The 25,047-nt window shown below is 44.7% G+C and overlaps 1 protein-coding gene across 7 annotated transcripts in view; it reads right to left on the bottom strand.

Moving 5' to 3' along the window:
* Positions 1 to 25,047, bottom strand: part of LSM12 (LSM12 homolog) — a 259,554-nt gene that overhangs the window by 214,240 nt on the left and 20,267 nt on the right. For all 7 annotated transcript variants that reach the window (XM_068122021.2, XM_068122031.2, XM_078779820.1 and 4 more), the window contains exon 3: positions 22,842 to 22,951. In XM_068122021.2, coding sequence (XP_067978122.1) covers positions 22,842 to 22,951 — 110 coding nt within the window. The remainder of the gene's footprint in view (positions 1 to 22,841; positions 22,952 to 25,047) is intronic.

Below are 25,047 nucleotides of genomic sequence, written 5' to 3'. Positions count from 1 at the left end.
GATCTCTCTGACTCTCTTGAAAATCCTCTCTATCTCTTTGCTGACGACTCTACTCTCTGTCGCTCCATTCCTCATCCCTCAGATCGGCAGTCTGCAGCCTCCTCACTCTCTGCAGACCTGGACAAAATCACAGACTGGTCAAACAAGTGGAACATGTCTTTCAATCCTGACAAATCTCACACTCTTACAATGTCTCTCCGAAAGGACCGACTGGACAACCCTCCCATCTACTTTCTCAACAATCCTCTCCAAGAAGTTCTGTCGCTCAAGCTTTTGGGTCTCACTATCTGCCATGATCTTTCTTGGGAAAACCACATTTCCAAGCTGGCCTCAAAAGCCAGTCGCCGACTGGGCATCCTCCGTCGTGCGAAGTCCTTTCTTGGCACACCTGAGCTCCTCACCACATACAAGGCTTTCATCCGCAGCTCAATGGAATACTGTTCCCCCCTCTGGGCTGGTGCTCCTGCCTCACACCTTGCTCGGCTTCACGCTGTTGAGGCCAAAGCTTTCAGAATCATTGGAATCTCCTGCGATGTAGTCAACGCCGAGGGCCTTTCACTCACTCACCGCAGGCAGGTTGGTGGTCTTTCTGTCTTCTACCGACTCCTCTCCGGCCTTGCTCCCCCAGCTCTCTCCGTGCTCTGTCCCCCCAATATTCCTTCAGGTCGCACAAGATCTGCCTGCAACCCTCTTATGGTTAAACTGCCAAAGTCTAGGCTCTCTGCTCACCTTCACTCTTTCATTCCCCTTTTCTCCCGCCTCTGGAACAAACTCCCCCACTCCCTTCAATCCCACTCCTCCCTCCAGGTCTTTAAAACAGCTGTTCACCACCATCTCTTATCGTCCCCCATCGAAAACCTTGATCTTTTCTACCCCCGGTAATTCACCCCAGAGTCCTTGCAGTGTTCATATGTTTTAATCCTCTCCCACCTCCCCCCAAGTCCTCCCGATGTCCCTGCTCTCAAATGTTGTGTTTGTGTCCTTCCCCCTCTTCCCCCTCTCTTTTGTGTCCTTCCCCCTCTCTCCCCATCTTGTCTGCCGCTCCCCTTGTTTTTTGTGTTTTGTGTGTCGGTTTGTCTTTTTGTTTGATTAATGTTAGCTCTTTCACGAGCCTCGATCTTGTATACAAAAAAAAAAAAAAAAAAAAAAAAAAACCTTACCACCACTAAATTATTAAAAACACCTCACAGCCACAAAATTAAAAACACCTCACCACCACATAATTCAAAATACCCACATAATTCAAAATACCATAATTCAAAATACCTCACCACCACATAATTCAAAATTCAAAATACAAAATAATTCAAAATTCAAAATACGTGTGCCAGTAGGAAACCTTTGCTGTCCAGAAAGAACATCAGGGCAAGACTAAAGTTTGCCAATGAACACCTAGGCAAAGACCATCACTTCTGGAACAATGTGCTCTGGACAGATGAGCCAAAGGTAGAGCTATTTGGCCACAGTACCAGAAGACATGTTTGGCGAAAATCAAAGACAGCATTTGACCACAAGAACCTGATACCAACTGCAAAGCATGCTGGTGGAAATATTATGGTTTGGGGCAGCTCACCATCATAGAATCCACTATGAATTCTTCATTGTACCAGAGGGTACTTGAGGATAATGTGAGGCCATCTGTTGGAAAGTTGAAGCTCAACCGAAGGTGGACCTTGCAACATGACAATGACCATGACATTGTCAATTTCATGTCACACCAACCATGTTATGACCAACCAATGACCATGACAATGACATACCAGTAAATCCACTAAGGAATGGCTGAAAAGAAAGAAATGGAGGGTTCTGGAATGGCCAAGTCAAAGCCCGGATCTAAATCCCATCGAAATGTTGTGGGGGGATTTCAAACGAGCTGTGGATGCAATAAACCCCTCAATCATCGCACAGGTGAAAGAATTCTACATGGAGCAGTTGGCAAAAATTGTCGGACAAGTAGTTACCGAGCTACTGTGTAGTTACCGAATCGGTAACCAAGTAGTTACCGATTAATATTAATCGGACAAGTAGTTACCGAGCTATGGCGATTTCTTTACCAAACTCCGCAAGCCGTTCGCTTTGGACCAAACCATTTCATGTAAATAGAGGGGGGGGGATTGTCACCGTACTCGCAAGCCGTTCGCTTTGGACCAAACCATTTCATGTAAATAGAGGGGGGGGATTGTCACCGTACTCGCAAGCCGTTCGCTTTGGACCAAACCATTTCATGTAAATAGAGGGGGGGGATTGTCACCGTACTCGCAAGCCGTTCGCTTTGGCTTTGCGAATGGACCAAACCATTTCATGTAAATCGAGGGGGGTGATATAATTTTAGATATATATATAGTACGGGCATGCCCTAGTATATATAAATATAACTTAACTCAGTATATCAATCTGGTGAGTTTCTTTTAAACTTTGGTGATTTATTTGTTAAAAGAACCATGTCACTGATTGTCTGTAGCAGCAAGAAGTCAATAACAGGATTATATCACAGGTGGCGTGGCAAAATGTAAGGACAGATACATTTGACGATTGGCTTCACAGCCGGGTATACAAGGGTTGTTGCGTTCTGTATTAGTGGAAAACAACTGCTGCACATCTCCAAAAGTTATTGACGCTTCCTCTGGAGATGGTCCGTCAACTCGACAATGCTGTTTGTCATGGAGTGGTGGCTTTATGAAATTCCGGCATGAAACAGCGTGCTATTGCTCGGCAGTATGGCATCACTCAAGGTCAGGTGTCAAAGATCCTGAAACGAAATGCTCAGAGTGGTGTCCCTACTCCAATACCGAGGGCAGGACGTCCCCGCAGAACCACAAGGAGGGATGATTGCCAGCTACACCGGCTAGTCCGCAATGGCCGTACCAAGTCAGCTAATCGGCTTTGGGCTGAGTGGCAGCAACTGACAAATGTGCCTGTATCCAGAAGGCTAGTCAACCAACGACTAGTTCAAGCAGGCTATCGTGCCAGGCATCCCCTGAGAAAGCCACGCCTGACCAGACAACACCGTCAGCACCGATTGCAGTGGGCCAGAGAGCACCGTCAATGGCAGCCAGGACACTGGAATCACGTGATCATCAGTGACGAGTCTAGATTTCTGGTCTATCGTCAAGATGGCCGCGTCCGAGTGCGCAGACAAGTGCATGAAGCCTACAACAAAGATTGTATAGTGCCAAGAGTCCAAGCTGGAGGTGGTGGGGTGACCGTTTGGGCTGCTTTTCATGCAGGGGGCAAAACTGACCTGGTTGTTCTGAATAGAAACCTGAACCAGTTCAAGTACAGGGTCATTCTGGAAGAAACATTGCTTCCATTTGCTCGTGCAGCCTTTCAGGGAAACTTTGTCTTCCAAGATGACAATGCACGGCCTCATCGTGCTCGCATGATCCAACACTTTCTTGCTGACCGTGGTGTAGAGCATATGGAGAGGCCTGCCATGTCCCCGGATATGAATACGATAGAGAACTTGTGGGCAGAATTAACGCGTCACATCGACAACTTGGACCAGCAGCCTACCTCTGTGCGTGAATTGCAGCAGGCTATTGTCACTGCATGGCAAGCGATTCCTGTCCAAACCTGGGCAAATCTCGTGAACAGCATGCCTCGACGTGTACGTGCTCTCCTGAATGCTCGTGGGGGTTGCCACGTCCGTGGGCCTGTCCCACGTACTGTCCACGTACTCCACGTCCACTGTCCACGTTCTGTCCGTACTGTCCACGTACTGTCCATGTACTGAACACAGTACTGTCCGTGAATTGAGTTTGATATCAGTTTACATCACTTTCAAGGATCAATTTATTTGCTTCGAAATGTCAAATGTGGTTTTTGTTTCTTTTAAAGCTCACATTATATATATATACATACATATATATATATTGTTGCGGATATGGGATTTGCATCCACCCATATCCCCTTGTAAATATTCCCCTATTTCCTCAATACTTCCCAACTATCCCCAACCCCCATTCCCTAGTCCCATTTTCTGTAAACAACACTCTGTAGACCCGACCTCCCCCTATTTCCCCCATTAAATGTCGTGCCCAGGTTCACCGCATCTCATGTAAGACAACTATAGGACATCTTGCTAGTTATTCTTAGTCTATGTCAGTTAAGGACTCGTTTCCATTAATTCTGACCCTTCGTTGCACCAGAATGTGATTGTATGGCACCGTTAGGAAGTTTAGGACCTCCCAATACCTCCCCGCAGCTCTTCCTCACGGTTCAGCAACAACAACAACAACAACAACAACAACAACAACAGCAACGGCGGCGGCGTGGACAGGGAGTGCGCGTCCTCACTCCGGCTTGGTTGGTAGGGGGTGTTGGGAGGGCACGAGGCCTTCCCAACGAGCCGCCATCGAACATGTGCTCGACGGGGTTACCAAATAGGGGCTCCCTGTCAGCTCCTCGTCAAGGGCGGAGCCCGGTAACCCCCGCACCCAATGGAAGCGGCGGACCGGTCCCATCTGGGGCGGAGCCAACCAGCCGAGGGCGTGTCACTCCCCGCTGAGCATGCGCAGGAAGAGTGAGGTGACGTCAGATGCGCGCTGAGCTTGGAGCAAGCAAGACGTACCCTCCGAGCGCTGTGAGGCCTCCCCGCATCTTCTGGACTGGACCGTGCTTTATCCTGTCCCCGAGCCAAGGTGCACCTTGTGCTATCGACTACCTGTCCCTTCCTGCCATCAATCCCTGTGTAAGTCAGCCTTGTTCCGTTTGTCTGTGGTCTGTCTGGGCTAAGATAAGACTGTAATTAAGTGCCTATCTCTTCTGTGTCTTTACCTCACTACCTTGTAATCTACCCCTTTTCTCCACCACTGTAATTATATCCTCCTCCGGAGGTCTTGAGAACTGTACCCCTTGCGTCGTTTCATCTATCCCAGTCGTTGTGTCCTTTCCATCATTGATTTAGCATAGCGCGATTTGGTCAACGTTTGGGTGGAATCGGGTGAGTTGGGGAAGAATCGGGGGAACTGTTAGGTCGCGGCAATACCACCGCTCGGTAAATAACATCCTAACCGTGTCCGTAACAATATATACATACATATATATATAATTATATATACATACATATATATACATACCATATATATACACATATACATACATATATATACACATTTACATACATACATACATATAGACATACGTACATATCCAGTGCCATATATACCAGATGTGCCATATGTACCATCCAGTGCCACAAAGAGGGTTTGTAACCCTCTTGGACAAGGTCGTTCTGTGATGCCGTAACTTTGGCATGGTAACCTTCACAAGGCAGTCCTCCAAGGACGATTTCTCGCATTGGCCAACGCATTCGGAGTTGCACTTGCCTGACTCTGATCCTGATTTTTCCTTTTCAGGGCGTAACATTGGGACATCAAATGCCCAGGTTTCTTGCAAAAAGCGCAGGTCGGCCCGGAGGAAAATCCCGTGGTCTGCATCGGGCCCCCTGGAAGGTCGGTCTGCCTTGGACAGTCAAGTCTTTTGATCACTAAAATTTGAGGTGCTGGATTTTTCCCGATACTCCTCTCTGGGCCACCTCCATGAAAATTTGCTCTCCAAACCCGATTTAATGTAACTCCCCTGGCTAACTCTAGGTGGGAAGTTAGGTTTGTGAAACCCCATCCTGTGTGTCAAGGCATAGTCATCTGCCACTGTTGCTGCCTCATACAACTACGGTACTTTTCTCTCATCCAAATGAACTTTAATGTCCACGTGGACACTGTTTAAATTCTTCCACCAAAATCAAGTCGTAAACGGTTAAAGTTTTTCCCAATCTCTTTCGAGTCACACCACCTGTCAAACATAGTTTCCTTCTCTCTGGCAAACTCCACATGGGTCTCACTCTCCCTCTTCCTGGCATTCCTGAATTTTTGTCGGTAAGCTTCAGGGACCAATTCATAGGCTTTGAGAATGGCTTTCTTAACTGTCTCATAATCTGCACATTGGTCAATCGGTAAAGCCGAATGGATATCTTGAGCTTTACCCACCAGAACACTTCGTACTAACATAGTCCATGACCCCAAAGGACATTTTAACATTTGAGCCACTTTCTCAAAGGGTAAAAAGAACTTGCCTACTTTCTTTTCATTAAAGGGTGGAACCAATATGCCTACCTTAACGGAATCTTACATAACGGGATCTCGACCTTGACCTTGTGACCCCCATAATCTAATCAGTTCATCTTTACATCATCATACATAGTTGCACCAAGTTTGACTTGGATCCCTTCAGCTATTCTTAAGTTATCACGGCAATGAAAACCTATCACAGACGGACGGACAGCCCGAAAATATAATGGCTCCCAGCGAGTTAGTCAGCGGAGGCATAAAAACGAAAACGTGACAAAGACAGCCAATTTTTGGTGACAAAGTTTACATTAATTCTTATGATCGCTTAAATCACCTAAAATATATATTTGGCTTGACCGATCCTTCTTCTAATCATGCCGATTCACACGCCGTCTTCTGTTATCAAGCCACTTAGGTATTTGTAGTCTGTATCCTAAACCAGTTGTTCGTCATTAATTTTACACAGAAGGATTTACTGAATACCATGATTATCATTTTCTTCTCATTTAATGCCCTGCCACAGTGTTTACAGCTGTTTAGCTTGGTTACCATTGTTAGAAGATAATCTACTATCTCTATTCTCATAAATGTATTGAAAGAATATCTGAAGTTGATCATGTTTATGCTGGTGATTTTCTTGCACTTCCCTAATCAAGTATTCACAACATAGACTAATTTATGCTCTGGCATTTGGTATTGTCATTCTTTGCCAAAATCTGTCAACCATGTTTTTATATCCAAAATGGACGATTTTGAGATGGCGCTATACCAAAATGGACGATTTTGAGATGGCCAATGTAATAAAAAAATGTCCGCTATACCAAAATGCACGATTTTGAGATGGCGCTATACCAAAATTGACGATTTTGAGATGGGCGCTATAATTTAAAAAATGGCCGCTCTACCAAAATGGCCGATTTTGAGATGGCCACTTATACATTTTAAAACATGGTGTAACTTTTGAACCAATAAGGCGAGAAAGATAATCTTTGGGTCTCTTCGTACTGATTTTGGTATTCTAAATCGATTAGAATGGTGTTTGGACAATCCTTGATCAAAATCATTGTGAAAATCAAAATGGTAGCCCTCTCCACAAGAAAATTGAAAATCTCAGGTTTGAAACGGCAGGATGGAAAGAAGATCTTCACGAGATCAAAAGGTCAGTTGCTATACTCTATCAACCCTAACAGCACTCTGAGCTGGAATTACCCGATTGATCAGGATATAGGGACTGACTGATACACACACTGAATATGGTGAAAGTACAAGACATGGTCTTAAACTCCTTTCTTAACTACGATTTTATGGTGTATTTTTCTTACTACAGCACATGTATTCCAATAGTTCTGGGTTTCTTCGTGAACAGATGCAGTCTTCTCTGCTCTGAGAGGCGGTTTTATTCAACAAAGGACATCTGTTCTGAAAGTCTTGTTTGCAGTTTTCATTCATTGGGTTGTTTGTATGTGTATTTTGTGTGCCTTCGCACACTGCTTTGTGCTGCGTTTGTGTCCTTCATTGGGCCAAGTGCTCTTGTGGCCTCAATTCAGGTTTGTTGCTGTGTTTCCTCCCCTGCCTCTTTTCTGTTCATCCAGTCCCCAACTAGTTGCCTTACTGTACCAATGTCTGTGCATTTCCTTTTACCCCTGCTTTGCCTCACTTATCCATTAGTCACGATTTCATGGAAAAAAAAAAACAACATTTGTAATCAAGTGGCTTTCTAATCGAGGCAGTCCCAATTTCTTTATGACATCAATTCGCTGAGAATGTCTTGTTATTTTGAAAGCCTTCTGGTAATTCGACCGAGGCGGAACGAAGTGAGGCCAAAGCCATTTGTTCCCGATACGTGAAACACCCTGCAACCTATGCCTGCAGAAACCTAATTTTTCTGCCACATTTTCCATTGATTTAGATTCCCTAAAATCGTCATGAAACATTGGTAAAAATTTCTCCATGCTCTTATCCCTATGTTGAAATTGTTGTGTCAATCGCTCAAGTGGCTCGAAGAAAACAATTTTAAAAGCGAATAAAGGTGAGGGCACAAGGAAAGAAAAAACAAAAAGGGAGGGTCTCAGCCGACATTCCACAACATGGTCAAGGATGGTTGTGGATGCCTATTACGAGTTTATTTAAAACAGAAACACTTTTTCCTTCCTTTGTATCAATCTTTAACAAAATGCACAGAATTAGAAACTTCTGTGCCTTGTTCCTCTTCCCTTTCAAAAACAGTTGGCTTTCACATTGGTCTCTATTTATGCAATGGCAAGATTCTGCATTTGACAGTCTTTGTTTTGTTAACCTCAACAGCTACTCACCAGGGGGATGGGATAAGGGGGGGGGGGGGGGAGTATGGGGGAGGTGAAGTGGTTTACTAGCAGGCCATATCCTCCAACGCTCTGGCAAATGACAAGGTGACATGGCCAGGAGACGACCAGATGACAGGAGCTGTGGCGTCCCGCTCTCAGCGGTGGTAAAAATCATGACCGACAAGCGATCAGAATATATATAGAAAGTAGATAGCTAGTGAGCTTGAAGCTTGGGCTTCATGCTCGCTGCTCCACACTCCAATCCACTCCACTCCACAAGTTCCGTGTGCAACGAGCGCTCGCTGCTGCTGGTGCGTATGCTTGAGCTGAAGCTGGAGCTCGTGCCCATTGGACACGAGAGGGCTCTGCACCCGTCCCACCAGACACGAGGGCGCTCTGCACCCGTCCTGTCAGTCACGAGGGCGCTCGGCACCCGTTCCGTTGGACACAAAGCACTCTTGGACTTTTCAAAAGTACATTTCACTTAGCAATCTTGTCCATAAAACGCTCCCATCCACCAAGCGCTCTCGTCGACAAACTGCTCTCAAATCTTTCATAAAGGCTCTCTACTTGTCTCGCACAGAGTAAATTGTCTGCCAGGAGTGGTTTCCCCTCGTCTCGACTCTGTGCCGACTTGTCCCATGAGCCGGGACTATTGATTCATCTCGCTCTTGTCCATTGGGCTCTTCTTACCACGAGTCTTTGGCCAAGCCTGTGTTCATATCTGCCTGTTCGGACTGCAAGAACCACCAAGAGGGAGCTTGCACGATAGTCTGCACGAGCTTGCTGCAAAGCTGTGAGGGACTGCCAGTACCTCTGCATTGCCTTCCTGGCTTAGGAGAGCTGAAGCCATTCCTGTCCCAGGAGAGCTGTGGCCATTCCTGGGCCATGAGAGCTGTAGCAATTCATGGCCCAGGAGAGCTGAAGCCATTCCTGTCCTGCATTACTGTCTGTCCAAGATGAGCCAGAAGCCGTAACCATGCTCCGCTCTGCCTCGAATCAACTCCTTTCGAAACCTACTGTCCCGGATGATTGATGCCGCCTATCAAATGTTGTTCAGCCCTAGGTAGGTAAGAATGTGCAAGTGCGCTCCATGAGCACTAAGATAGTCTGCTTCCTCCTGTATCTTTTAATTGTGCCTTTTTATTGTGATTTATGTGCACCCATAATAAATACATGATCATGATTGCTTTCATAAACACCTCCCATTGCTGATTGAATAAACCTTATTGTGCATGTTAAATAAATGTACGTGCTTTTGAACTGTTAAACCGACCTGCTTTCCGACCTGCTCACTCTCCTTTCCTCCATTTGTCCGAAATAGTGTGCAAGTTTGTTTAGACAGGACATTTCCCCCCAATGATTGGCTCTGGAATTAACCAAAAGTCATCCATGGTTCGCTCGACTGCACAAAATAAATAGACGGTTGGTTATTGAGAGCATGACCCCTAATTAAGGTTGCTGTGCCAATGGTAAGGTGACGCGTAACCAAGGAGCGACAACCCTGCGAGGCTCTGCAGTTCAAATCAGCGGCCACGGTTGCTCGGCATCCCGCCGGACCGTGGAGTTATCCGTGACCGGTGGTCGGAGTGTAGGTCCGAGGCAACCTCTAGTGATAACCCCCAACCCCGGAACTGTAACAGTATATTGGGATGTGGAGTCAGGAAGTGCTGCCGCCGGCCTGCAGGCAAAAGGAAACCACAATGAAGCCAATAACTCCATCGTTCTTTAATGTCCAACACATCCCCAAACCACTGCCGGAGAAAGCTCACCCAGCAAGGCAACGCTGGGTAGCCCTGCTAGTGTGCATATATACATTATATAATACATCGTGGTTACAGAGCTTGGATAATTCCAATTGCACTGGGCCATAGAATGACACCAGAGGTCTGAAGCCTAAAGCCTGAGATATACATGTGCTGACGCTTTCACAAGGCAATCTTCACAAGCACATGACACCGATCAGCTCCAACCTATCAATATTTGTTGATCCTTTTAAATTACTAAATTTGTTTTACAATGAAAAGAAAACTTATAGGGAGGGTATCACAATTGCGAATATGACCTTTCTGAAGATGACTTAGGCTTTTCAAATGGCGGACGTGTGATTTTCTTTCAGGTTACAATTGTTGGCTGAGTCCCGGCCAGTTGTCCAACCAATAAGTATAGAGTGGACATACAGTCACGTGAAAAAGTAAGTACATCCCATATAAAGTTTTGACTTTTTCAACATATTTCAACATACAGCTATTTGATCTTCATTTCAACAATATTGACAGATAAAGGTGATATAATATAACAAATATCATGAAACATTTACATTTTGTAGTCCATTGTATAATTTTAAATAAACATAAATGCAAATTTCGCATGTGGAAAAAGTAAGTACACCCCTACATTTATCACTAATTCAAATACCTAAAATTAGAATCAGGTGCACCAGCTCAGGTGCAAATGATTAGAACATCGTTAGAGAGGATCTTGGAGGAACCTGTCTTATTTAAACCTCAGACATTTAGTTTGGTTTGCTCCTTGTTGTTGAAGTGTGCGGCCTCACCATGCCTAGATCAAAAGAGCTCTCCGAGGCCTTCAGAAAGAAGGTTATAGATGCCGACGAGTCTGGGAAGGGATTTAAAAAGATCTCCAAACAATTTGAAATCAATCATTCGACTGTCCGGAAGATCATCTACAAGTGGAGAAGATTCCAAACAACTGCCAACTTGTTCAGGCCAGGCCGCCCCAGCAAGTTCAGCCCGAGAGCAGACCGCAAGATGCTGAAAGAAGTCTCTAAGAAACCCCGAATGTCATCACGGGACCTACAGGTAGCTCTTGCCAGTGTTTATGTCAAAGTGCACGAGTCTACCATTAGAAAGAGGCTGCACAAATTTGATCTACATGGGAGGTGTGCCAGGAGGAAACCTTTGCTGTCCAGAAAGAACATCAGGGCAAGACTAAAGTTTGCCAATGAACACCTAGGCAAAGACCAGCACTTCTGGAACAATGTGCTCTGGACAGATGAGTCAAAGGTAGAGCTATTTGGCCACAGTACCAGAAGACATGTTTGGCAAAAACCAAAGACAGCATTTGACCACAAGAACCTGATACCAACTGTAAAGCATGGTGGTGGAAATATTATGGTTTGGGGCAGCTTTGCTGCATCAGGGCCTGGGCAGCTCACGATGAATTCATTGTACCAGAGCGTGCTTGAGGATAATGTGAGGCCATCTGTCGGAAAGTTGAAGCTCAACCGATGGTGGACCTTGCGACATGACAATGACCCGAAACATACCAGTAAATCCACCAAGGAATGGCTGAAAAGAAAGAAATGGAGGGTTCTGGAATGGCCAAGTCAAAGCCTGGATCTAAATCCCATTGAGATGTTGTGAGGGGATTTGAAACAAGCTGTGCATGCAAGAAACCCCTCAAACATCGCACAGCTGAAAGAATTCTGCATGGAGTGGGCAAAAATTTCTCCCAGTCGATGTCAGAGACTGGAAGACAGTTATAAGAAACGCCTACTTGAGGTTGTTTCTGTCAAAGGGGGCAATACCACCTATTAGAGCCAAGGGTGCGCCTCTGTCCACGTGCGCTGTCCCGCCCCACCCCCATTATCGCCTTGCCTTCCACCTTTTGCCCTGCTCAAGTGACTCGTGGTTGTCCCTCAAGGCCCTCTCCCCGTTGGTATCTTTGTGAATATAAGACTGTTCTTCACGGTTCTGTTTCAATATGTTTAAGCTTTCTCCTGCAGTGTTTTTTTATTCCAATCCGATTGGAAAAAAAATTCCAATCTCTTATAATTCTTTCTCACGACATGCTCTAAATTCACATTCATTCCACCCGTCCTACATCGTTCTTAAATGGATCTCTAACTTGAAAATCACAACAAACCCAATTTGTTATAAATGTTCATCTTTCATTAATCATCCACTTTCTAAACTCCCCCCTTGCCCCTCCCATCCAAATCTCCCCCCTTGCCCCTCCCCTCCTAAACTCCCCCCTTGCCCCTCCAAATCCCAAACTCCCCCCTTGCCCTTCCCCTCTTAAACTCCCCCCTTGCCCCTCCCATTCAAAACTCCCCTCCCCAACCCAACCCCTCCCCTTCAAATCTCCCCCCCAACCATCCATCCTAAATTCTCCCTCCTCCCACCTCCTTCTCAAAGGTGCCTCCTCCCCACTTCGTCTCCCTTCTATCTCATACCTCCACCTCCCCCAACCTTCTACTTTCCTCTGCCCCCCCCCCCCCCTCAAACAACCCTTCACTGTGCCTCATCCCATCAAACCTATCGTCGTCCTCATCCTTCCCTTTCTTGTAACTCTTCTGTAATCTCTGACACACTATCAACTGCTCTTCCTACCTCCCCTCTCATCCTTCATCTAACCATACCCCTCCCCTCCCCTGTCCTGTACCCGATGCTCCCCCTCTCTCCTCATTAACAGTATGGAGCTCAAACATCTAGGGCCTTCGCTCAAACCTGATTGATCTCTCCATTCAGGGTGCTTCTGACAATCCAGACTTGATCTGCTTAACAGAAACTTTCCTCCTTCAAGATGTCTCCGATTCCTTAATATCTCTTCCTGGTTACTCCCTCCTCCGGTATGATAGACCTGAGCCTCGTCCTGGTGGTGGGGTGGCTATCTTTATCAAAAACTCTCTTCCTCACTCTCCTTGCACTGCACTCTCTCCACCCCACCCCCAGGAGTACCTCTGGCTACGGCTTCCTCTCCGCTCCCACCTTTTGTTCATATGTGTTCTGTACAGTCCTCCAAACAGTGATGACTCCATTTACATTTCGCTGTCGGACAACATGGACCAACTTCTATCAACTCATCCAAACTCTTTATTCCTCATATGTGGTGACTTCAACTGTCATCATGCCAGCTGGCTGGGTGTGGGTACCTCTCTCACCAGCCATGGCACCTCAGCAAAGGACTTCTGCGACTCACTGGGACTGACACAATCTGTCAATTTCCCGACCCGGATCGCAGTCATTGGAGTATCTTCTCTTCTGGACTTGGTTATGACAAACTTCCCTGCAAATGTCTGCTGCTCTTCTTCTGCTCCAATCGGTTATTCTGATCATGTGCTTGTTAAAGTGGACATCTCTCTGGCCATTCTCAGAAAGCCTCCTCAGCACTGACGAGTCTGGCATTTCAATCAGGCTGACTGGCACGGTCTGCAAGCAGCCATCAATCATCTGGACTTGTCTCCCATCTCCACTGCCTCTGACATCAACTCATCCTGGGAATTCTTTCAAAGTAAATTGCTCTCTCTCATGCACAGATTTATCCCATCTCGTCTTCAGTTGTCATACCCTTCCTCCCATCCATGGTACACGGAATCTTGTGGTGAGGCTGTTGCCCTGAAACAACTTGCCTTTGCCTCTTGGAAGGCAAATCCAACTGAAGGCAATCTCAGTTCCTTCCACCAAGCTCGGAACAAGTGTGTGTCTACCCTCAGGAGTGCCAGGAAACACTATCTCTCCACACTCAAGATTGAACTCTCAAACCTGTCTCCTTCCTCCAAATCCTGGTGGCGTCTGGTCAAATCTGTTTCTGGTGTTTGTTCCCCCTCCATCCCCTCCCTCACCTCAAACAGCTTAACGGCTGACTCCGCACGTGAAAAAGCTGAATGCCTCAACTCTGTGTTTGCCTCTAAATCTTGTGTCCCAAACCCATCCCTCTCTGTAGCCACCGTACCCAGTCGTACCCAGCTGCTCCTGGAGTCTGTGTCCTTTCCTCCTGACAAGGTGGAAAAGTTTCTGTCAACCCTCGACTCTGATTCTGCAACTGGTCCTGACGGCATCAGCCCATGGGTCCTAAAATCATGTTCTTCTGCTCTTTCACTCCCTCTTTCTGTTCTCTTCACCCTCTCTTTTGCTCAAGGTCATCTGCCATCTGCTTGGAAATCAGCCAACATCACCGCTTTGCACAAAAAAGGTGCAAAAACAGATCCCAGCAACTAGACCAATCAGCCTTCTCCCAATTATCAGCAAAGTCATGGAATCCATCATTGCTTCAGATATGAAATCTTTCCTCTTCTCCAATGGCTTGATCTCTGATCATCAATTTGGTTTCAGACCTGGTCACTCTACTCTGGACATGCTGCTTCTGCTTTCTCAACAATGGATGGAGGTCCTCAACGCCAAACAGGAAATTAGAGCTGTCTCCCTTGACATTTCACGTGCCTTCGATACGGTCTGGCACCCTGCTCTGCTCACCAAACTCTCCTCCTTTGGTATCCATGGAAATCTCCACGCATGGCTGGCGGACTTCCTCTCTGGTCGTAGTCAACGTGTGGCCCTGAATGGGTTTCTCTCATCTCCTCTTCCTGTTCAGGCTGGAGTTCGCCAAGGTAGTGTTCTGGGCCCTGTGCTTTTTCTGGTCTTCATCAATAATCTCTCTGACTCTCTTGAAAATCCTCTCTATCTCTTTGCTGACGACTCTACGCTCTGTCGCTCCATTCCTCATCCCTCAGTTCGGCAGTCTGCAGCCTCCTCACTCTCTGCAGACCTGGACAAAATCACAGACTGGGCAAACAAATGGAACTTGTCTTTCAATCCTGATAAATCTCACACTCTTACGATGTCTCTCCGAAAAGACCGACTGGAAAACCCTCCCATCCACTTTCTGAATAATCCTCTCCAAGAAGTTCTGTCACTTAAGCTTTTGGGTCTCACTATTTGCCATGATCTTTCCTGGGAAAACCACATTTCAAATCTGGCCTCCAAAGCCAGTCGCCGACTGGGCATCCTCCGTCGTGCGAAGTCCTTCCTTGGCACACCTGAGCTCCTCACCACATACAAGGCTTTCATCCGCAGCTCTATGGAATACTGCTCTCCCCTCTGGTCTGGTGCTCCTGCCTCACACCTAGCCCGTCTTCACGCTGTTGAAACCAAAGCGTTCAGAATCATTGGAATCTCCCGCGATGAAGCTAACTCCAAGGGCCTTTCACTCACTCACCGCAGGCAGGTTGGTGGTCTTTCCGTCTTCTACCGACTCCTCTCTGGCCTTGCCCCCCCAGCCCTCTCTGGGCTCTGTCCCCCAAATATTCCTACAGGTCGCACAAGATCTGCCTGCAACCCTCTTATGGTTAAACTGCCAAAATCAAGACTTTCTGCTCACCTTCACTCCTTCATTCCTCTTTTCTCCCGCCTCTGGAACAAACTCCCTCACTCTCTTCAATCCCACTGCACCCTCCAGGTCTTTAAAACAGATGTTCACCACCATCTCTTATCCTCCCCCATCCAAAACCTTGATCTTTTCTACCCCCGCTAATTTCGGTCCCCTTGTGTTTTATACCTCTCCCCCCCGCCCTCCCCCTCCCACGCCTCCTGCCCCCAAGTCCTCTCCCTCCCACACTTCTCCCTGCTCTCAAATGTTGTGGTTGTGTGCTTCCCCTTCTCTCCCCATCTTGCCTTCCGCTCCCTCTTTTTGTGTTTTGTTTGTCTGGTTGATTTGTTTGTGAAATAAATGTTAGCTCTTTCACGAGCCTCGATTCAGTATACAAAAAACAAACAAACAAAAAAAAAAAAAAAAAAAAAAAAATGCGGCATATCGGACACGGAAAAACTCTTCTTCCTCCGACTCACATTCAGCTTTCATATCTGCTAGAAATCATTGCAAACATGTTATTCGTGAGGCGAAGCATTCCTTTATCCAAAAGAAATGTGACCACCTCTCATCTTCTTCCACTAATAGATCTTTCTGGTCATTAGCTAAAAGTATCTCCAACAACTTCTGTCATTCTCCCTTTCTTTCGCTGTTCCGTTCCGATGATACTATCGCTGTCTCTCCGTCTGATAAATCATCTCTTTTTTGTTCTCTTTTCTCCTCTAATTCCACACTGGATGACTAAAATTCCATCTCCCTCTGATGCACACTTACCACTCCTATGCTCCTCCCTATAATCTCTTTTCATGCAGTGAAAAAACTACTCCTCTCTCTGGACGCAAGAAAGGCATACGGACAAGATGGCATTCCTCCTCGTGTCTTGAAGGAGGGTGCTTCAGAACTTGATCCGGTGCTTGCTCATTTGTTTTGTTTTTGTTAAAAAACCCAAATTTTCCTTTTTCCTGGAAACATGCCTCACTGCAGCCTATTTTAAAGAAGGGTGATCGTTCAAACCGTCCCAACTACCATCCTACTGCTCTGACTTCTACTATTTCCAAAGTCGTTGAATGTTTTCACAATTACCATTTCCTTAAGCATCTTGAATCTCAGTCTTCTATCTGACCATCAATATGGCTTTCATAAGGCAAGATCTACCAGCGATATCCTTTCTTACATTACAAATGTCTGGGCCTCTTCTCTGAGAGACTTTCGAGAATCCTTTGTTGTAGGCCTTGAAATCTTAAAAGTCTTTGACAGAGTTTGACATTGGGGTCTGATATCCAGGCTTCCCTCTTTCGGCTTTCCTCCTTCACTCTGTTCTCTCATGACGAGATTTCTCTCTGACCGCTCCAGCTCTGTAAATGCTGATGGTTCAACATCTCCCTCCTTCCCTATCAACAGCGCTGTCCCTCAGGATTTTGTTGTCTCCAACGCTCTTCCTTCTTTTTATCAATGACCTTCTTTCTTCTACAAATAACCAAATGCACTCGTATGCTGATGACTCGACATTACATTTGTCCATGTTTTTCCCATCTGCCCCATCTTCCCTTATGCTATCTACATCTCATTTGATCACAGCCTCCTCTTTAAATTTGGATTTGGACAAGATTTCCCAGTGAGGCAAATGTAATCATGTTTGGTTTAATGCTTCTAAAACTCAAGTTCTTCCCATATCTCTATCTATATCTCTCTCTATCTCTCTATCGATCTATCTCTTTCTCTCTTTCTCTCTTTATCTCTTTATCTCTCTCTCTCTCTCTCTTTATCTCTGTCTCTCTCTCTGTGTCTCTCTCTCTCTTTGTCTCTCTCTCTCTTTATCTCTCTCTCTTTATCTCTCTCTTTATCTCTCTCTCTTTATCTCTCTCTCTTTATCTCTCTCTCTTTATCTCTCTCTAAAACTCCTCCCAACTCTCCAATCTCCTTTGATAGCTCCACAATTACACCATGCGATTTAATAAACCTACTAGGTATTACCCCAACATCAAATTTATCCTGGAATCCACACATTACACAAATAGCTAAGTCTACCTCGAAGAAACTAGGAATCTTGTTCAGATGTCAAAGATTCTTCTCCTCTCAACAGTTGCTTCATCTATATAAAGGATTGATTCGTCCTCGTATAGAGTACTGCCCTCACATCTGGGGCGGTTCTAGCGCCACATACTTACTGGACAGAATTGAATCCAAAGTAATCTGACTTATCAGCTCTCCCAATCTGACCTAAAAACATGACCCACTCAAATTACGCCGCAAAGTTGGCTCCCTTTTCTACAGATATTACTTTGGTCTCTGCTCCCAAGAACTTGCTGCTTGTGTACCTCCACTATTAGTGAGACCACAGAATACTCGCCAAGCCACTAAATCGCATGATGATTGTGGGGCCATTAGCAACTCGAGGGTGGGCCGTTATGATTTTCGTTTCTTCCGTTTCCGCTGCCAAACTCGAACTCTTTACCTTCTCATGTCTTTCCAAACACTTACAACCTTCCCCTTTTCAAAAAGCAGATTTTTTTACTTCCTCAAAAACTCTTAGAATATTCCCTTTCTTCACATTTCCATCAATGCAGCTCTTTTATTCAAGCCTGGCCTCGATGAGGACTACAAAGTCCATGACTGGAGCCTTCAACATTTAAAAGAAAGGCTCAATATCCCTGGCGCTCACCTGGTAGAATAAACAGTATACTGCACCGACTAAGGGGATTTTAAACAAATTTATATGGTTGCTAGAAGACAGGGCAGCATGTAGAATCATATTAACATAATCATAAGACTTTAAATAAACAAAGAAAAAAAAATGCCTATGTTGGGGGGCAAACCCCCTCCACCATATACCTCCTAAAATCCCAATTTTACAAATGCCTTGAACAAACATTGGTACATCATGGGTGATTACGGTTGTGGTCAAGTTTCATCGAAATTGTGTGTGTAGTTTCAGAAAAGAAAGCAAATACCTATTTTGGGGGGTCAAACCTGGACCCACTTTGACCCCCGTAGACCCCCTTGGACTTTGATTTTCTTAATGATGTGAGCAAACTTCGGTACATCATGGGTGATGACTGTTGTGGTCAGGTTTCATCGAAATAGTGTGTGTAGTTTCAGAGGAAAAAGCAAATTCCTATTTTTTTTGGAGGGAGGGAGGGGGGGGTTTGGGGGGTGGGGGGGGCAGGGGTCAAACCTGGATCCACTTTGACCCTGGTAGACCCCCTTAGACCCCAATCTTTTTTTTATGCCATTAACAAACTTTAGTCACAACACAACAAATATAATTTATACCAAATTTGGTCGTAATCCCATCAGCGGTTTCGGAGAAGAAGTTTCAAGTGTTTACGGACTGACGGACGGATGGAGAACGCGCCATTGCATAAGCTCCCCTGAACTTCGTTCCAGGTGAGCTCAAAAAAATAAAAGTAAAAACTTCCTTTGTGTCTTTCTCCTGCTTTATCCTGGTCTATTCACTATTCAACCCTGCTTTCTCCTAAAGTCTCCCTTTAATCAATTTCATTTCTTCGCTCCTTCTACCTCTTAAAATAAATTTCCCATCTATACATCATAAACAGAAGGCATCATAAACAGATGGCTCCACTGGTAGATTTGGCAGCGACGACTCAATGCAACTCCATGAAAGAGCAGCCTGCGATTTAAACATTTTGCAAATGACTTAACATTGTGTGATACAGCACATCCTACTGCCAAGCAGCCAGCAGCTGCATCCCTCTGTGACTGCTCATCTGGTATGGAAAACTGAACATGTCTTTCCATCCTGGAAAATCTCACCATCTCATCCTGTTACTCTGGAATTATCTTCAAATAACCCGTCTATCCATTTCTACAGTCAACCACTGGAAGAGGTTGTCTTTTGAACTTCTCACCCTCACCTTTGAGCAATCCTGGGCTGGCCCGTATAGCTAGTTATCTCTGCCACCAAAGGTGGATGGATGTCATGTTTTCACCCCTGTCTGTCTGTCTGTTCGTTTGTTTGTGAACAAAATAGCTCAAAAAGTTGTTGACGGATTCGATCGAAATTTGGCAGAGATGTAGCATATGTGACAAGGACGAAATGATACAGAGTTTGGTGAAGATCCGGATTCGGATCCGACTACTTGAATTTTAAAGTGATTTTTCACCATTGGGAGATAGGATATCTCAAAAAGTTGCTGACGCCTTTGGACGAAACTTGGTGGACAGGTTGGGTGTCTAACAAGGACGATTCGATTCGATTTTGGTGAAGATCTGAATATGGATTCGGATATGAGAATTATTTAATCTTCAAGTGATTCTTCACCATTGGAAGATCGGGCCAAAAACGATACATAGCAGGATATCTCAAAAAGTTATGGATGGATTTGGATGAAACTTGGACAGGTTGTGTGTGTGACAAGGAAGAATCAATTCAATTTTGGTGAAGATCCAGATCCGGATCCAGCTAGTAGAATGTTTTAAGTGATTCTTCACCATTGAGTGATATGGCCAACCAGGAGTGATATGGCACTCTACTGAGTGCCGCTCTAGTTATTTATTTATTGATATGCATCACTGGTCTGTATATTCGAGCAAGCCAAACATACACTAACTTCGAGATGATTTGACCGTGTGCACAAGATTCATGTGTTATTTGTCAGCAAAACAAAATGGTGCTATTCTCTAACATGTCAGACAAATTTAAAATGCACTCATCATCACTGCACGCACATGAAGCGAAAAATGGGGGTTAAGGGTGTAGTACTGGTGAAAAATTGAGAAAACTACATAGGTACCTTTGAGAGGCCTTTACACAAAAACAAAGTCAAGTTAATATCTAATTTTCAGTTTTTCTTGAAAGATATAATCTTGGCTTTAACTCAGACCAGTTTCAACGCTTCTTTGTCATATTACATGCATATAATTTGCATAAATTAGACCGTCAATAAAAAACAAGGAAAAACAAAGAACACATTTCTACTTCTATCTTCTATGTCACCTATCATTCTTTTCACACAAAACTTGGTACATGTATTATACATGTGTTACTCTACTACCTGATGAGAGGACTTTGTGAAATTATGTCAAATGTTCACTAATTAGCTAATTATGCCAATTACCAGATAAAACTTGGTTGTCCTTCAATAAATCCACAATGGCTACTCCTATAAACAAAAGCCTTCATCATTTTAAAGGAAGTGATATTCTGAATATCCTGTCCAAATTTCAGCCCAAAAGAATGATGCAAATTAAAGTTATAACAAATTTCATGCAAAATATTATATTTCTTGTAAATTGCATGTAAATATAACAATAATTAGGGGTACTTCTATGACCTTTAATAGCATGATTCTTGTTTATAAGACTATAAGGAAACTGTTCAGCTAAAAAAAAAAAAAAGATTCTTGTTTATAAGACTATAAGGACCTCTGATTTAAGGACCTCTTTATAAGACCTCTGATTACGACCAAATATAAGTTTATAAGACTACTATAAGGTTCAGCTAAAAAAAAAAAAAAAAAAAAATCACCTGTTCACCAGTACTACACCCTTAAGCAATTGGTTCACTTTGTCTGTCTGTCTGTCTGTCTGTCTGTCTACCAGTTTGTCTACAAACACTAGTTTATGATCGAGGAACAACTTGATTTCAATTGAATGTTAGATTTTGAACATTAATCGGAAAACAAACCTGAAGTTTTGTCTCGGAATTTGGCCCGATAGTGTATACGCCAAAAGGAGTGAGCCAATATTTTTTTACTGTCTGGCAGTCAAACAAATTGAGAATCATTCCAAACAGGAAACTAACTGCTTTCTAAGGATGTTATAAAGGACACAAACAACAGGCACACCAAACGAATACAATGTGTTGAAAGGTGGTGTCAACAAAAGGGATTATGGTGGTGTGAAAGATGCTGCATCAATGGTGGTAAACTTCCGAAAAAAATTTTTATATGACCTTTACAACCATTCATTTATTGCAATTTGATTATATACTTAAACACTGTGGAACTTCAATCGCCTTTTTGTGCCACTGTCAAAAACCCTATGTTCAGCAATACAGCTTTTTGTTCAACAAAGACAAAGTATTACAGCATTTTACATAATGTCGTCCAATCAGATTTGCTGCTCGTAGATCCCACCCATGCCCTTTCTCTCTCAAGACTGCACGGGTAAGTTGTTCTATGAACTCTCCAGTTTCCCTAAGTTACAAGTTTCAGTTTTCAAAAACAATTTGGAAATACACCATTGTTGCTACTTTTTGATTGTGCATAAGCGGACCACGAGACTAAACCAATCGACATGCAAACTCAAAGGGGCGTGGAATATCCCGTGTGGATATTGAAAGGAACACAGATGTGATGGCAATTGCTTTGCTTTGGGGACGGGTGGGCTAAGGGGTTGAGAGAGAGGTTGAGAAACCACAGGTGATTCTCTCATCGACTATGAGAATGCTCCACTCAGCACCGATTAAGGTTATTAGTGGATGAACTCCATGCAACAAACAAGTGAGAGGCAAAGCAGGAAGAGACCCTTGAGTTAAGCACATGCAATGTTCAGGTGATTCACAAGATAAATCACCTCCGCTGAAAGGTTTAATGAGGACATTACAAACAGAATGCAGATACCATGTGGCACATGAAAACAAAAAAAACCGTCGCAGCACAATACTTGAATTTCCATAGGATGATTAGGAAACTTGAATAGGAAACAATTTTTCAAAAAACAGTGCAAAAGTATTGAAGGGCACAATAACAATGCACGAGGACAATCAAACAAAGAACAGATGGATAGAGAAACTGATCGGCAGGACGAGGATTGAGCAAAGTTTTCTTCCAGTTCTGAGTTCCTTCGCGTTCCGAGTCAGACTCCATCTTCTCTGTTCTGAACAGTAGTCTTCTAATGCTGAGGAGACCTGTTCCGGAGTTGTCTTCTTTAAGTTTGTGTTAATTGTTAGTGTTAATTTGTTGATGTAATGTAATTGTGCGTCTCGCTAAGCGCCTTCACGTGTGTATTTGTGCTGTGTTCGCGCATCTTTCTCGGGGTTTAGCAATAGTGCTCTTGTGGGCTTTGTTCAGGCATGGTGCTACGTTTCCTAATCTTAATTGATATTCCTGTTTGTTCATTTACCCAGCTTATTGCCCCACTGTCGACGTGCTGCCTTTTCCCCCCTCTGTTGCCTCACTTTTCCATGAGCCCCAATTTTGCAAAAAAAAATATTTTTTAAGGCAAGGCAAGGGAATGAACCACCTATGAGAATAGCAATGTCAAAATTAATAAAATGCTTTTTAATGCCCCACTCCTGTAAAATTCAGCAGTATACAACCTGAATTGGTTCAGATGCAGAAAAAGAAAATCAAGCATACAAATCCACCATACCCCCCTCTCGCACACCAAAGCTCACGTTTTCTGTATGGTCTGGAAGAGTTGCAGGCCCTCTGGAGTGACACCCATACTGAGGGCATGCGCATGGCTCATTTTCTCGCCGACCTCCGTGTTCATCCGACGAGTAAGCTGTTAATTCGCGCACACACACAACTTCCTTACAACATTGTACAACTAGCAAAGGTAAGAGAGAAGGAGAGTGAAAGAGAGAGAGAAAGAGAGAGAGAGAGGAAGATAGAAAGAGAGAGAGAGCAAGAGAGAGAGAAAGAGAGAGAAAGAGAGAGCAAGAGAGAGAGAAAGAGAGAGAAAGAGAGAGAAAGAGAGAGAGAAAGAGAGAGAAAGAGAGAGAGGGAGAGAGAGGGAGAGAGAGGGAGAGAGAGAGAGGGGGGGAGAGAGAGAGAGGGTGAGTTAACGAGAGTTAAAGAGGGTTAAAGAGAGATAGAGAGAGTTAAAGAGAGATAAAAAGAGATAAAGAGAGTTAAAGAGAGTTAAAGAGAGTTAAAGAGAGTTAAAGAGAGATAAAAAGAGAGGGAGAGAAAGGGAGAGAGAGTTAAAGAGCGAAAGAGAGTTAAAGAGAGATAGAGATAGAGCCAGGGGTGGGGGAGAGACAGACAGGGGTGGGGGAGAGACAGACAGGGGTGGGGGAGAGACAGACAGGGGTGGGGGAGAGACAGACAGGGGTGGGGGAGAGACAGACAGGGGTGGGGGAGAGACAGACAGGGGTGGGGGAGAGACAGACAGGGGCGGGGGAGAGACAGACAGGGGCGGGGGAGAGACAGACAGGGGCGGGGGAGAGACAGACAGGGGCGGGGGAGAGACAGACAGGGGTGGGGGAGAGACAGACAGGGGTGGGGGAGAGACAGACAGGGGTGGGGGAGAGACAGACATGGGTGGGGGAGAGACAGGCAGGGGTGGGGTTAAATGTTAAATCGTTAAACGTTAATAGTGTTAATATTTTTGTGAAAGTATCAATTGATGATTGGAATTGAGTGAATACAATTACGATTTTGAATTCGTAATTGGTATTCACCCAACCGTACGGAACTCCACATCAGGATTTAAATATTTGTTTATGTCACGAATGTTGTTAAAAGTTTATTGGCGCTGAGGAAGTGCCTTTAGCGATTGACCTCCAGCCAGTGTAACGCTAATTCCTGTCACAGGAATTCGGAGATCATATAAGTGGGCGTGGCAGTTCCTGATTGGTTCGTGTTGGGGAACGCCTTCTCGCTGCCGACGTGACGTAAATTCGCGCACGCGCACTGGTGATTGGCGCTGAGGAAGCGCCTTTAGCGATTGACTTCCAGCCAGTGTAACGCTAATTCCTGTCACAGGAATTCGGAGATCATATAAGTGGGCGTGGCAGTTCCTGATTGGTTCGTGTTGGGGAACGCCTTCTCGCTGCCGACGTGACGTAAATTCGCGCACGCGCACTGGTGAAGCTTACTCGATCTTACTCGATCCCATATTACATGTACTTTCATTGCATACAAATTATACTTCCTCCTAGAAATTCCAAGCCCGAACCTCAGCGCAATCCAAGAGGATTCACTTGTTTTTTATATTAATGTTATTTCATTTGTGATTGGAGTTATGCTGTTTGGAATGAAAAAAAGATATTGAGTTCAAGTGAATGACAAAATGCCGTGACGGTTTCTACTTTCTAAACGTGAAATTCGTGGATCGCCATATGCAGATTCGCCATTGACTGGGTATGGAACAAACGTACCCGTTTGTTTGCCACGGGTACGTTTTTCATGGAAGTCCTTCACGAACTTGCTGTCCATGTCAGACGTGCGACTGAAGGTGCCACAGGAATGTGGAATTTATTGGTTTCATGCTTTAGCATTCGCCGTTTCTGCATTGTCTGTTTGCTTCTGGCCTCCCACCCGTGCGTAGCACAGGTACCTCACTAGTAAACGCTAATGTCTTAAATTTTTCAGATTTCTGCTTCCCGTTCCTCAGGCGAGGTTGGTTGTGTGTCGTCTGTGCTCCTCCAGGATCATCAAAGATAAGGCCAAGTGAAAAAAAAAAAATGTTTCTCGTCCGGACGTTTTTGAAAAAAGGAGGAGGGAGGCCCTTACTATTTACTATTTTCATTTTTTTTGCTATTTTTTTCCAAGATGGCTGCCATGAATTGAATGACCACTGCGGCTGACTTAAAGACTCTATAGTTTGTCCAATGTAATGTGAAACATGCCAGTGTTGTTGATTGTTACCGAAAG

Source organism: Myxine glutinosa, chromosome 1, assembly GCF_964187855.1.
Source record: "Myxine glutinosa chromosome 1, kmMyxGlut1.1, whole genome shotgun sequence".
In the NCBI taxonomy this organism is placed as follows: Eukaryota; Metazoa; Chordata; class Myxini; order Myxiniformes; family Myxinidae; genus Myxine; species Myxine glutinosa.
Note: the sequence above shows the minus strand (reverse complement) of the source record. Positions and strands in the feature narration are given on the sequence as shown.